Source organism: Oryx dammah, unplaced genomic scaffold, assembly GCF_014754425.2.
Source record: "Oryx dammah isolate SB20612 unplaced genomic scaffold, SCBI_Odam_1.1 HiC_scaffold_29, whole genome shotgun sequence".
Taxonomy (NCBI): domain Eukaryota; kingdom Metazoa; phylum Chordata; class Mammalia; order Artiodactyla; family Bovidae; genus Oryx; species Oryx dammah.
Window position 1 is genome coordinate 93,115,878 of NW_024070213.1, and position 14,623 is coordinate 93,130,500.

Consider the following 14,623-nt stretch of genomic DNA (forward strand, 5'->3'; position numbering starts at 1 on the left):
TCACTGTGGTTCTCGGCCTACAGTCTGGGATTTGGGGGAAGGATTTATGAGCTATTTGCAATGTTTCAAAAAGCTGATTACAAAAACATGCACAGACTAAGCAAGGCTACAAGTGTCTTTGCTTTGAGCTGGAATTTTATCAGCTCCCTGTGGTAGCACAGTCAGCGCTCTGAGTGGCTGTTTTGAGATGCCCTTGATAAATAAAGCCTGAGAATGGGAATTGTTACTTAATAAATGCAGTTTGTTGAGTAGACAAAAATCTTTCAACTATGGGAGCCCTGGGGGAAGAAATATAATAGACAGTGTTTAAATGTTGAAGCAAGCTGTTTGCAAAGGTTCTGTCTGGTGAAGAACAAAGGTATATGAGATTCACTGGCCATCTCAGTGTGGTCATTTTGAATAGCTGCCTTTTCAACATGCAAAGGGCAATATGGCCTTTTTAGGAAAGTCAGAAGCTCTAAATGGCTTGCACATCATCTCTGCCACTTGGTAGTACATGGAAACTGATGTCTTTGCTGCTCTGCTTAGGATAATGGAGAGGAAAAGAATGAAAAATGGGGGTGGGCTGAGAGCATGTGACATTCATCATGTAATTATGTAAGTCTCAGTTATCTTTGCACTTTGTATGTTCAAATGGTCATGAGTCAAAACAATCATGAAAGAATGTTCGGTTTTCACAAATTTGGGGTTGATCTCACTTATTATGGGCTTTGACAATGGATTAAAAAGCAGAGACATCACTTTGCCGACAAAGGTCTGTATAGTCAAAGCTATGATTTTTCTAGCGGTCATGAATGGATTTGAGAATTGGACCATAAAGAAGGCACTGAAGAATTGATGCTTTCAAACTGTGGTGCTGGAGAAGACTCTTGAGAGTCCCTTGGACTGCAAGAAGATCAAACCAGTCAATCCTAAAGGGAATCAACCCCAAATATTCACTGGAAGAACTGATGCTGAAGCTAAAGCTCCAATACTTTGGCCACCTGATGTGAAGAGTTGACTCACTGGAAAAGACCCTGATGCTGGCAAAGATTGAGGGCAGGAGAAGAAGGGGGTGACAGAGGATGAGATGGTTGAATGGCATTGTTGACTCAATAGACATGAGTCTGAGCAAACTCCGAGAGGTAGTGAAGGACAGGAAAGCCTGGTGTGTTGCAGTCCATGGGACTGCAAAGAGTTGGACATGATTTAGTGACTGAACGACAACAATCATGGGCTTTAAGATTAGGGTAGAATTTAAGTCCTAACCCTGACAAGGCCCTATATATACATATATCCATGAGAAGATATTTAGTCTGAGTCCTAGATTCTTCATATACAAAACAAGGGTAATTTTTATTTCACTACATTATTGACAGATTTTGTTAATGTTGTTTATTATATTTGGGGGTTGGTGTGTTTGTGTGTACAATTCTATGCATCTAGAGAGACTCCCTTTGGAATAGTAACTAGTACAGCATCGGTAGGATGCTAATAATTAGTTCCCCTCCTCTTTCCCTTGGTGAAAGCACTTTAAAATTGAAGAAAATGTAAAAAGGCATCCTTTTTATTTCAGTAGGCAGAAGCAAGAAGAAAAACTAAAACAGCCAGATAAATTAAGAGAGGGAGGGTGGGTGCCATATATTTCCTAGTTCATGAATGTGTATAAGACTGTGGCCTGATATTAACCCCAAATTCCAAAGCCAATCCCATTGGGCATATTCATAAATGCATCTAACCATTCAATGCCCACATGATAAATGTGTAAATTCAGTTACCTTGCTGATTATGCACCCATTTGCAAGCACACACTTCTCTGAAAAACTTGGCATTGGAAATATAGCCAATAATAAAATTGTCTAAATAGGTAATATTTCTTGCTTACTTACTGACAGTAAGGTTTTTAATTCCATGCCTGTGAACCACTGCAGGTCTTCTCAAAGCTTGCAGCAGTGTTTAAACTCAGTAGTTCAAAGTACAAGCTTTACCATCAGATAATGACATCAATCAAACAGTTTGCATTCATAAATACAGAAATGGTAACTAGTATTTCTGCCCACCTCTTTTCCAGCTGTTAGATAGATGTAGATATTCTTCTTAGGATGAGGAACAAGTTTGTAGAAAACAGGTGTTTCTTCTTTGATTTCATAGATAACCTCTGGACAATTCGAGGCCAAATTTTCACCGAGAATAACCTGTTTTTTTAAAAAGAAATAAAACTTCCATTAAATAATCTGAATTTCGGGGTGGCAAAACATACTGCTTAATCCTAAGACAACATCCTTTCTTCCTCACTATGTACACTGGCTGAGGTGCTCCTTTCCTTAATCATCAGCTTGTGTCTCAGCCTTCAAGGCCAGTGATGACAAGCTTGGTATGTCTGTTTTTGTAGGGGACAGAGCTGTGCCTGCACACATACAAAAGGTCACTCTTCAGTGCTGGGGCAGTATCCTTCCATGTGGAAGCACCACGTGGGCCTTATGAGACGCTTAAACGACAGCTTCATTCATGCTATGCCAAGTGATCTTAAAACTAAAGGCAGTCAATCTGACAGATATTTGCATGGGTTACTCTGATTTGCCTATGTGAGTCTACATGGCTATGTGTTTTAGAGTAACCAGGACAACTTAGCAGGCCTATACAAGTAGGTACTTGTTTACACATCAAATGTAAGTGTGGCTTTGAAACTGGACATTCCTGAGCTTCATTCATCTTTTGTCAATAAATATCTACTGAACATCCACTGTATTATTCTGGCACATTCTAGATGTTTGCAAAATGGCAGTGAACAAATGGTGGGAAGATTCTGCCATTATAGAACTTATATTCATGTGCATGCATGGGGTGAGGGCCAAAATGATAATTAACAACAAATCATAAAGTTATAAAATACACCAGCAGGTATTTTATATCATAGGCAACTACACTCAATATCTCATAAAAATCTATAAAGGAACAGAATCTGAAAAAGAATCGATTTATACATGTACAATTGAATCACTTTGCTATACACTGGAAATTAATCCAAAGTTATAAATCAACTATACTCTGATATTTAAAAAATATGTTAGCAGGTGATACAGGTCCAAATAAAATGAGATGGAAGATGCATGTTCAATGTAAGCTTCATTAGAAGGTGACGTTCATTTAGAGTCTTGCAGGAGATTCTGGAGCAAGTCACTTAGGTATCTGAACAAAACATACTCTTAGAAGAATAATCCATTGGTGCAAAGGCTCTAAAATGAGAGCAGACCAGTATGACCTGAGCAAAAGAAGTAAGGTAGAAGGGAGTGGACAGCAAGGTAATAGGGTGGATCACATAGGTTCTTGTTGGCCTGTGTAAGGATTTTTCCTCTTACTCTGGGTAAGAGACAGGGAGCCACAGCAGGGCTTTGAGCATAGGAGTGACACAGTGAGAAGGTGTGGTTTGAAACATGGATAGGAAGGCTGCTCAGGAGACTATTACCCTAATCCTGGGGAAATAGAATGGTAGTTCGGTCTCAGGCTTGCCTCCTGGCTCTTCCTTTCCAGTAGCTGTACTACTCTGAGCTAGTAGTTTACTGAAGCTCCCTGGGCCTCAATCTCCTCATCTCTAAAATGGAACTCATAATGCCTTCCTTATACAACAGTTGTTGTAGGACCAGATAAGAATTATGAGCAATGCTTAGCACATAATCAATACGTGATGGATAATAATCTATTACTAGATTGCAAGCTCCTCTTGGGTAGGCACCAAGTCCTAATCCTCTCTGTACTCACCCCTTTGCCCCAAACAATACAATGCTTTTCAAAGTGAAGATGTTCAGCATTTTGTCAGTTTGAAAACATCCAGATATAGCATCTTGGAGAAGGCAATGGCACCCCACTCCTGTACTCTTGCCTGGAAAATCCCATGGATGGAGGAGCTTGGAAGGCTTCAGTCCATGGGGTCGCGAAGAGTCAGACATGACTGAGCGACTTCACTTTCACTTTTCACTTTCATGCATTGGAGAAGGAAATGGCAACCCACTCCAGTGTTCTTGCCTGGAGAATCCCAGGGACAGGGGAGCCTGGTGGGCTGCCGTCTATGGGGTTGCACAGAGCCGGACATGACTGAAGTGACTTAGCAGCGGATATAGCATCTATATTCATTCACCTCTCTACCACTGTGGACATCAGTTACACTGGGCATATAATTTGAAAAAACTAAACAAAACAAAACAAAACTGGCACCTGAGATTCTTTTCAAAGTCTACAACACATCTACTGGGCTATAACATGCCTGTGCCACACATCCTGATGGCAAGCACGTTTTTGCTATTTAACCATAGGCTCCTTATCAATTTGGCAGATAGAACTGTATCCTGCATGCACTCAGGATCTGGACCTGTCCTGTGATGGTGATTTTCTTCCATCATCTGTTCTGAGTCAAACCTGGGTGGATTGGGTGTAACTGGTAGCTCATGAGAAGCACATGAACTGCTAAGTTCAGTGGCAGCTCTGGAAAAAAATCAATGTAACTAAACACATTAAATATGACTTTTAAAAAAGGAAAAGCAATATTTAGGTCCCAAGGGAGTTGCGAAAGGTCAGTACCCCAAGTCATTGAAAAATGATGCTACAGCTGTACCATCCAATATGGTAGCCAGTAGCCACACAGGGCTACTTAAATTTAATTAAAAATTCACTTTCTCAGCCACATGAGCCACATTTCAAGGAATAACTATCCACATATAGCAAGTGGTTATCATATTGTGAGTGCAGATAGGCAGCATTTCCATCTTCAGGGAAAGTTCTGTTACAGACTCTGGCCTACAGAGAATGGTGAGCCAAGGGAGACCTCAGGGAGGGACTAAGTGTGGACTTGCCAGGCTCCTGTCTTCCGATTTTTAATTCACATTCCTTATTAATCAGCTCAGATGCAAACAGCTGATCTGGTTCTTGGAAAGTGATTGTATAGAAGGAAAGAGATAGAAGTCAGATAAAAATAAAAATAAGATTGATAGACGTTAGAGTCAGGAGAAGATAAAACCCATCATTTGGGAGGAACACCTATGAAGCATTCTTGCCAATAGAGCTGAAGCCAAATCTGTAAGCCTTTAGTGCTAACATCCATTTAGCACTAGGAAACAGAAGGGGTAGAGGAACAAGCTAAACAGTACCACAAGGATGTGAACAGCCAAATCCACAAAATGAGACATTCCACAGGACCACAGACTTCCCTTCCTCAAAAAGCCAATGGAGGTAAACCAAACGACAAGAGGAGGTCACAAAGATACAGAGAAACAGACCAACTTCAATGTCATTTTAGGATCTTGTTCAGATACCTTGTTCAAGATCTTGTTCAGATACCTTGTTCAAGATCTTGTTCAGATATCTTGATCAGATACCAATTTGAAGAAAACAATTTTTAAAAGACATTATTGAGTCAATCAGGAAAATTTAGTTATATGGACTTGTTATTAGATAATTCTAAAGAATTATAATTTTCCTATTAATATTTGTGATAAGAGCTTTATGGTTGTGGTGATATAAAGAAATGATCATAGTTTCTTAGACATGTATAATAAAATATGTATGAGTGAAATGACATAGTGTCTTGGATTTGCTTTAAAATTTAAAAATAAATAAAAACACACTTTTAATTTACTCATATCACTCATCCACTTTCAGTGAGTTAGGAGCTGCCGTGTAGTTGTTACTGGAGCTTATTCATTTCTGGAGCATGGTGGATGCAGATGAGTAGGGGCTAGAAAGATCTTATTCAGGTCAATACAGATTTATTTACTAGATCCCTTGGAGATAAGGCATCAGTGTTCTCTCTAGAACTTGGAACTATGTCAAGGAAATTGCTGGTTTTTTTTTTTTTTAATTACCAATGTATATTTGTGCCAGGATTTGCCAGTTTCTTGAACAAGCTACCTTGAGTGGCCAACACTGAAGCTTGTCCCAATAACCAGAGATGCTGGGTTTAAAGGGACATGCTTCATTGTTGGTGAGAGTAAGACTTCTCCGGAAGGTAATTTGGCATCATCTATCAAAATTATAGAACACATATCCTTAGACCCTGCAGCCCTTAGTATATATGTGAAATGATGCATGTAATGGGTACTTACTGCAACATCATGTGTTCCGACAAAGGACTGAAACAACCTAAGTGTCCAACAATAGGGATCCAGGTAAGTAAACTATAGTGCAAACAATAAATGCTAGTTAGCAATAAAAAGAATTAAAATGCTTTTTATGTATTATATGTTCAAATGTATTATGTATTATATGTTCAAAAAGCTATATCAAATATGTATATCTACATGTATACACATATATATGTTTAATAACCGGGGAAAAGACTATCCTCCCCCTTTTGCTTGTAGACATATATAAAATATCTCTATTTTATAGAGAGATATTTTTTTGCCCCAGAAGTCAAGAATGGGTGACTTAACACTGCATGTTTTCTTGGTTCTTTGAGTTCTGAACAATGCTAATACGTTGTCTTTAAAAATACATACATACAATCTAAATTTCAAGTGTTTGAGGATGAGTGGGTCAAATGGTTTTTCTTTTTGCTAGATTATACAGAGAATGCTCTCCATAGCCCCAAGGAAGTTTCCACGTTCATCACATTTTTACTAAACCACGAGCTACACAGAGAGACTGGGGTCTCTGTTTCAGCACGATCCTCACCTCTCTCAGATGACTCCAGGAGAGGATGGGGGAAGGCTCTCCTTCTCCTCCGGATTTCTATTAATATCACCTCTGACCCCACCCAACCCCAGCCCAGCACGTGGACGCTGAGAGAACACTTAGATCTTCTAACTGCAAAAGTCACATCCACTTCAACACAGAAAAGCCAGCCAGCAAGACTGGGGCTGGGCAGCCTCGGAAAAGAACACGATCAGTGAGGTGATGCAGGAAGTAATGGTGAGTCACAGAAACCCAAAATGGGTTGAGTTTTGCATAAGAGGAAACGCATCCAATACACACATACTGCAGATTTTCATCTGTTGCTTCCAGGATACACGCTTGTTATAGATCTAACCTGAAGTCAGTCTGAGTCTCTGCCATATATATTCTCATAAACCCCTTCATCCTCTGAGTCTCAAAAGTCACCTCCTCTGAGAAGCCTTCCCTGACCACCTTTCTACGGTACCCCACTGTCCCTCTCTACCCATCACTCTGCTTTTTCCATGTCATTTATCACCTTGTGAAATGACCTCACCACTAATTAATCCATTTACTTGTTTCCTGTCTTTCTCTTCCCACCAAGAGCGTAGTGGCTTTGTCGGTGTTGTTCACTTTTGTATCCTTGGCACCCAGAACAGGTCCTGGCACATAAAAAAGGTGCCCAATAAACATTTATTAAATGAAAAACATACTTCATTAGCATTCAAGATTTTATAGGACTCTTCAGATTTTTCCAGCCGCAGCCTGTGTAGAAAACAAATTTTTCCCGATGGAGGATTTCAGTTAGTGTCAATATATTGTTTTGGTTGACATCTTCCTGAAGCCTCATGGCAGCCTATTAACTAGCCTTGGGATTTTCCTTGCATGCAAAAATAAATAAATAAAAAACAAGCTATAGCCCTGAAATGTACGGTGTGTGAGACTTCCACATCATACAGTTAGCTATATAACAGGGACAACACCATCCATGGGAAAGATATCCTGGGGAGGAAAATGAGGGGGAGGAAAATTAAGTGAAAGACTATTTTTTTCTTTACTATGACATTGGGAAGCCATGGGTGTTCAAGAAGTTAAACTATTTTTCACCAAATTTTTTTTCTTATACCTCACTCTGTGAGGCTAACCAGTTTGTAAACAAGCCAGTCTTCTCGCTTTTTTTTCCATCAATAGTTTCTGAGAAATGCTACAAAGGAGACTTAAACCACACACACACACACACACACACACACACGAGAAAGCAAAGTAATTATACAGTAGCCTTTACTGTGCTTCAGTAGGTAGGAGTAATAATAAGTATGAAATAGAAAGATTCAAGCAAATGCCTCTCTGGTTTCCTGTCTCCTGATTTCAGTGTAAGTAGTAAGAGAGGCACACAGCCTGAATCACGAGTTCTAGATCTGTGGATTGCACGGGAGAATTTGTTCTGAATCAGGGAGTCCCTACACACTCACAAACTGGAATGAATGAGATGGGGGTAAACTTGAATACAACATTCTCAACAGCCGACCATGGAGGCCACTTCCAAGTTTCAACAGTTCCCACTGTCTTTACTTTTTGGTCTGTTAGCTCAGCCAGCCCCACCACCCCCACTTCCGGCCCAGGTCCTGTCCTGGGTTCCTCATGGCCTCCTTTTCCTTATTTGAACATTCTGTAGGAGTATAAACAGAGCTTGACATTATGAAAGACTTCTCTTATTTTTCACTCAGAAATTTTAAAAGCCAGGGTCCAGGCAAACTCTTCAGAGGTTACTCTGGGTGGAGGCAGGAAGAACTTTCTGGAAACGGGTTGAATTTCCCTCCATGGTAGGAGCAGAGTTTGGAGAGCTACACAGGGAATCAGTCCCAACCAAGCACAAGAGTGCTGCTTCTCTGCTGGACCTGAGGAAAGGGCCGGGTACGGCTTCCTGTGTCCTGAACTCTACTTGAGGCCCAGGGACGTTGGAGAAAGCCAACCCTAGCCTCTTACTGCTGGAGCCATTCTAAAACTCAACTGGAACAGATTTCCTACCTTCGCTCTAAAGGAGTTCACTGGGGAAAAGCCAGGCCTCCTAAGGGACTTCAGAGGCTCCTAGGAACTACATGCAGCCCGAAGAGGACAGGGCTCTGCCTTTTTCTAAAAGAGAAGTCTGCACCAGCTGGGCTGAAGTAAGCTGTCCCTAAATAGGAACAAACTAGAACCATAAAAGCCAGAGCCCTTTCTCATGAAACCTCAAATACGTGCATCTTGATATGAACCTAGATATTCCACTATTAGAAAATAATAATAATTTAAAAACCAGTTCCACAAACTCTACAGAACACATTTGAATTGTCAGTGCAGTTTTTGGGGAGGCTGGTCTCACTGTGCTATGCTCAGTCACTTCAGTTGTGTCTGACTCTATGAGCCCCATGGACTGTAGCTCACCAGGCTCCTCTGTCCATGGGATTCTCCAGGCAAGAATAATGGAGTGGGTTGTCGTGCTCTTCTCCAGGGGATCTTCCCAACCCAGGAATCAAACCGATATCTCCAGCATCATCCTGTACTGCAGACAGGTTCTTTACCCACTGAACCACCTGGGAAGCCCAGAAGATTGGTTGTTTCAGTTCAAATCCCCTTGAGCAAGTTACCTATCGTCTCACAGCCTCAGGTTTTTTCATTTATGAAGCGGAGATGTTAACAGCATTCAACTAGTTAACCCATGAAGACACTGGTCCTAATGCTGGGCACACAGTATGAGCTCAGAAACATTAGCTGTTATTATTCCTCACCCACTGCCTTATTATGCTTACAAGAAAGGTATGGGCATGGGTAAGGTTACAGATATTAGATTTCATGCATATTTCTTTATTACTTGTTTTACCACCCGGAAAAGCACAAAATATTCAATTCTGCCCCTGAAATAATCTGCTATATGCAACAGAGTGAGCTCAAAGGAATCCAAACTACACCCGAGCGTGTACCACAGTCTGGAGAAAGAGCTAGCCCATGTTTGTAAGAATGAGTACTCATTGCAGCATCCTGGCCATGTAACACATGGGGTATGAGTCCCCAAATACTGAGTTCAGCATGGCCCTACTTTCTCAGCTGATCTCAGCAGAGACGCTGACAACTGAAAAATTATAACATGCAGTCATACTCAGAAAGGAAGTAAAATGAGGAAATAACCAGAGAGAAAAGTGACTGGACATAACTTGTCTCACAACCATGAGGATGGCAAGTCGGTAGGGAAGGGGCAGAGTAGACAATCACAAGGACATGTTCAGTTCCAAATTAGTTCAGTTTTTCTAACACCTTATAAAGGAATTTTGGAATAAAAGCAGGAGGAAGAGGGTAGTAAAAGTATTAGCATATTGTGAGGTCTTTAATTTTTCCACTTTATCATCAATAAAATCTTCCCTTCAGAGATAGTACTGGATAACTTGAAAGAGTGCATGCCTTTCAAGACATGTTAAAAATGCTTCACTATCTTAGCTTAAACTCAAAATGTTTCCACATATTAGAACATGATATTTAAAAATACTGTTTATAAGTGTGCCATAACATTTTAATATAAGCATTTCTTTCCTCATTAACTGAAGAAAAAAGGATGCAAAATAGGATAGAGTCTGACCTCAACTATGTTAAAAAAAAAAAAAAAAGAGGTAAAATGCTGATAGCAGCTGCTTCCATGTAAGAAAACTAGGGGCATTTTTTCTTTGCTTTCCCCTCATACCCCGATACTTGGAAAGTTTCTCCATAAGCATGTATTACTCTTACAATAAAACAAAATTATTTAAATAACATGACATTTTAATGGCACCAAACTATATTAAAACTCCATGAAGTTTTCAGAGATTTAGGAAATGGGAGTGGGGTAGATGTGTGTGTGTGTGTGCGTGTGTGCGTGTATGGGTGTGTACATGTGTGTGTGTTGGTCAAAAACAGCAACGGGCTCCCAAATGCTAGTGCCTGCCTTTCATCCAACCAGGCATATACTACCGCGCCTGGCGTCTGTCAAAACGCTGTCGACTCTCGATCACCGGGGAAACTGATGAGTCAGGCTGTGGGTGATCCAAGCCCTTTCTTCTCCTCCCCCCCTCAGGCTGCCTTGGGTTAGGTTTTGTTTTTCTCTGCTCATTAGTAGCTCCGCTCTGCGGCTTAAGAAGCCAAGCTTGTGTCTATCAATGTTCGTCTTTTCCAACAGTTCCAGTGACAAGTCTGGCAAGGGACAAGCTTGAAGTTTTTGAATGAAGGATTTGGAGGTTCTCCCAAAGCACCTGCCCAGTGCTGGTTCCTCAGGACTCTGGGTGGTTTAAGGGGCTGCAGCAAGCCCTCTGTGCCCAGGACTCCTGGGGGAGTCTTGGAGTGACCGGGCTGCCCTAGGGAGCCAGGGAGGGGGTGGGCAGGTGAGCTCACAGCCTCCTCCCGAGGGCAGGATCCTCCTAAGGGGGAGCTGCGGGTAGAGTTTATTCCTAAGAAGCTATCCTGCCAGTGGGGTAGTCCCTCAGTCAGATGGCCTGCTTCTTCTCAAGCTGGGATTCTTCCCGGAGCTTCTAAGAACCCGGACTTCATCACCCTGCCTCCACCCGAGTCATCATGACCTCCTGTCAGCCGCCTTCCCACTCTCCCCTGAGACCCGTCATGGAGTGGCTGCCCACACCCGAGGCAGCAGCTCCCAAGTCAGAGCAACCTGAGGGATACCAGTCAGTCTCTGAAGTGGCTCCTGGCCCAAACCCCTGCTCTGCCACGTGTCCTTGTTCAGTAGGTAAGTCGTGTCTGACTCTTTGTGACCCCATGGACTGCAATGCCAAGGACTGGTTTCATGGGAGACAATTTTTCCACAGACCTGGGGTGGGTGGGGGGATGGTTTCGGGGATGATTCAAGCACATTACACTTATTGTGCACTTTATTTCTGATCTGAGGCCACCACTGACCTGACCAGAGGTACCAGTCCTCAGCCTTGAGGGTGGGGATCCCGATCTACCTCACCGAGTGGTGGAGAGGACTAAGTTAGTCAGAACAGGTAGAGTGATGAGCACAAAACAAGGAAACGGAAAATGGACCCGCCCCTGTTATTGGAACCCTACTAACAAGGCTACACACGTGACTTTTGAAGGTGAAGCCTGGACAGAGGCCGAAGAAAGTGAGACTTGGGTCAGCCACCTCTTCCTCAGCAGCTTGAGGCTGCAGCTCAGTTCCACCCCTCAAGTACCCACCCACCACAACATCAGTACCCGCCAGCCAGGTACACACGAACCACAGGGTGAACGAACAGGACAGGCAAAACCAGGCTGTCCCACGGGAAACTATTTATAGCCAAGTGTTCCTTCACCTCTGATTTACCATCTAACAGTATGGTTGGCTCAGCTTTGGGGAAACGGTGTTCTTGTCAAAACACTCGTCAAAAATATCCCACATCTGAGGAAGATAATTGGTGAGGAGACCCAGTAAGGGTTGGCGGAAATGTCTTCTGCCAGGTGAAGGGGTCTAATTAGTCTGACCAGGACACAGTGGCTCCAGACACTGCCTGATGACACTGAGACGGTGCTGAGCAACTTGTGCACAAGGACGGGTGGGTATTTACCTTTTGCCAGGAAAGACAGCTAACACAACAGGAAAGATGATCAATGTATACTTTAAAAGAATGTGTATACAAACAAACCCCCTCCCATATGCTACTGGGTTTCCTCCAAAGAAAACAGATTAAATCAAATATCTACCAGGCACTCAGCCCTGTATTGGGCTGTGGGAATTCCTGGCCTCCTTTCTCAGGAAGCTTAAAATCAAGTTGGGAAGGCAAGACAAACACACGAGGAAAGGTCAGGCATCCAAGCAAGACATCTGTAACAAGCCGAAAGGACGATATAGACAACGGGTATTTCGGGAGATGAGGGAGAAACGTGAACACTCCAGTCTTAGGAGGGCTCAGAGAGGAGGTGGAGTTTGAGCTGAGCCAAAGCATAGACTCACAGGATTCAGTAAAGCAGAGGGGAAAATACAAGAGTAATCCAGGGAGGAGGTACCGTGTAAGCAGGGGTATGGGAGCAGTGCACGGGCGCATCTGGAGGAAGCCAGCCAGCAGGCAGGCTTGGCTACAGCAGGGCATGACTGCACAGAAGACAGACCACCAGAAGAAAAAGGGGTTTCCTAGGTCATCCAGTACAATCTCATTTTACAGATGAGGAAATGGATGCTCAGGGAGACTGGGTGATGGACCTCAAGTCACACAGCCAGTTGTCAGTGGGAAATCCTTTGAGAAAACAAATCGTTAGTATTCAATTCTGAATTGGAGTAAATTAACTGGCTATAGAGAGACAAAGGAGAATCAGACAAGGGTGAAAGAGACAGTGCCCTTTCGAACCATGAATGTTGGTGGTCACAGGAGGTGCACAATAAATGCTTACCAAAGAAATTGATAAGATAACTGCTATATAATTTCAGAGTCATGTAGTATCTGAGTTTTTCTCTTCCTTCCCACTGCCCCTCTCCCCCAGTGAATAAAAATCTCAACTTGAGCAGTAGTATACCCACCAAGTGGAAAAAAAGTCCTCAGAGATAAAAGTCAAGGGGAGTCTCAAAGGGTTTCAGATCTCTAACCTCTCTGTGGTGGGTGTGGGTACAAAGGGCAGAAAGCAAACCCCCTATGTGGGTGGCAGGTGGGCTGGGGAGAAGGAACATCTGTTTTTTTGGGGTTTTTTTTTCCTCTTCTTTTTAGCCCTACAATCCCTTTGAAGCTATGAGAAATCATGTGCTTTGTACATTTCCATCATAAAGGAGACAGAATTGAAAGGTTAAAAGTCTTAGGAAGGTGAATCAAGGATGGGGTAGGGCCAGACCCCCATATGCTGAGTAAGGAAAGGAACTGCCTTGACAAGTTCCCAGGAAGCAAGGGGGCTGTCACTTTCACACATGGGTAGGGAGGTTATTATGAATAGCTTTCTGGAAATTTCTTTCAGGCCATTTCAGGGGGTGGGGAGTGCTCTCTGAGCAGTACATAAAGCAGTCGGTATGGTCTTGTGCATAAACCAGAAGCAATAAAAAATAAACAAAAAAGAAGCCAAAAGCACAAAATGGATCAATATTAAAATCGACATTGAAGAAGGCACAGAGAACCAACCTTAAGTAACTGGCCATCTCCAGTCCCCAAGAATAAAACAGTCCTGTTCATTACCACGGTGCCGTAAACGGATGTCAGGTCGGAATGGATCAAGGTAGATGATGCGATCGGTTCAACTCTTTCAGGTTCATCCCCGTTTTTCTGAACATGCACACAAACGTACAAATTAAAAAAACAAAAAGATAATTTTTAACAGTGATAATTCTCATGATGATAAAATGTCACTCATACCCACCTGGGAAGGATCCTACTGGTGCCCCCAATACATTTGTTTAGGCAAGATCCCCAGGAGCAACCTTTTATCCCCTTTATCTGCAGAATCACTGTGCTTGCCCAGCCTGTGGAAAGCCATTTGTTTACTGCGTATTAACATGTATTGATTGCCAGCAGCGAGCTAGCCATCCATTTAACACTCCCCCAGCAGATATATGAAACCGAGGTCCACTTTATTGCCAAGAAAGAGCCCACCACTGAATTGGGAAGGAGACAGTCTTATACTTGGCTATTTGCAGGAACATGTGACAATTTATTTTGGTGAGGATTTGGCTTCTGTGAGGTTAAACAAGCCATTTCCTAAGGTCTGAGATGGACCATCCTATTTGATGTAATGGCAGAGAGGAAGGAATCTGGATTTATAAGAAGGCGGCAGTGTGTTAGCCCAGAGACCGGGTAAGTCATTCAGAGGGTAGAGAGGGAAAGATAGAGTCATGGATGGTGGGTAAGAGAGAGCCATGGGGCTAAGGAGGAACCAACCACAAGGACTGGACCTGGTGCTGATGTTCCTGAAGAAGAAACGAGAAACCTAACTCTGAACCTGAAGGCATTTAAATGGTCTGAGGTTCTGAGCACATATAATCACAGGCTCACTCCTGATCATTAAATAAAGCCCCTCTTTAAGCCAG

The 14,623-nt window shown here is 42.6% G+C and overlaps 1 protein-coding gene across 1 annotated transcript in view; it reads right to left on the minus strand.

The window, feature by feature from the left end:
- Positions 1-14,623, minus strand: part of PLXNC1 (plexin C1) — a 152,195-nt gene that overhangs the window by 115,370 nt on the left and 22,202 nt on the right. The window contains exons 2-3 of the mRNA XM_040234403.1: positions 13,722-13,862; positions 2,040-2,174 (exon numbers count right to left, since the gene is read on the minus strand). Of these exons, the coding sequence (XP_040090337.1) occupies positions 2,040-2,174; positions 13,722-13,862 (276 nt within the window). The remainder of the gene's footprint in view (positions 1-2,039; positions 2,175-13,721; positions 13,863-14,623) is intronic.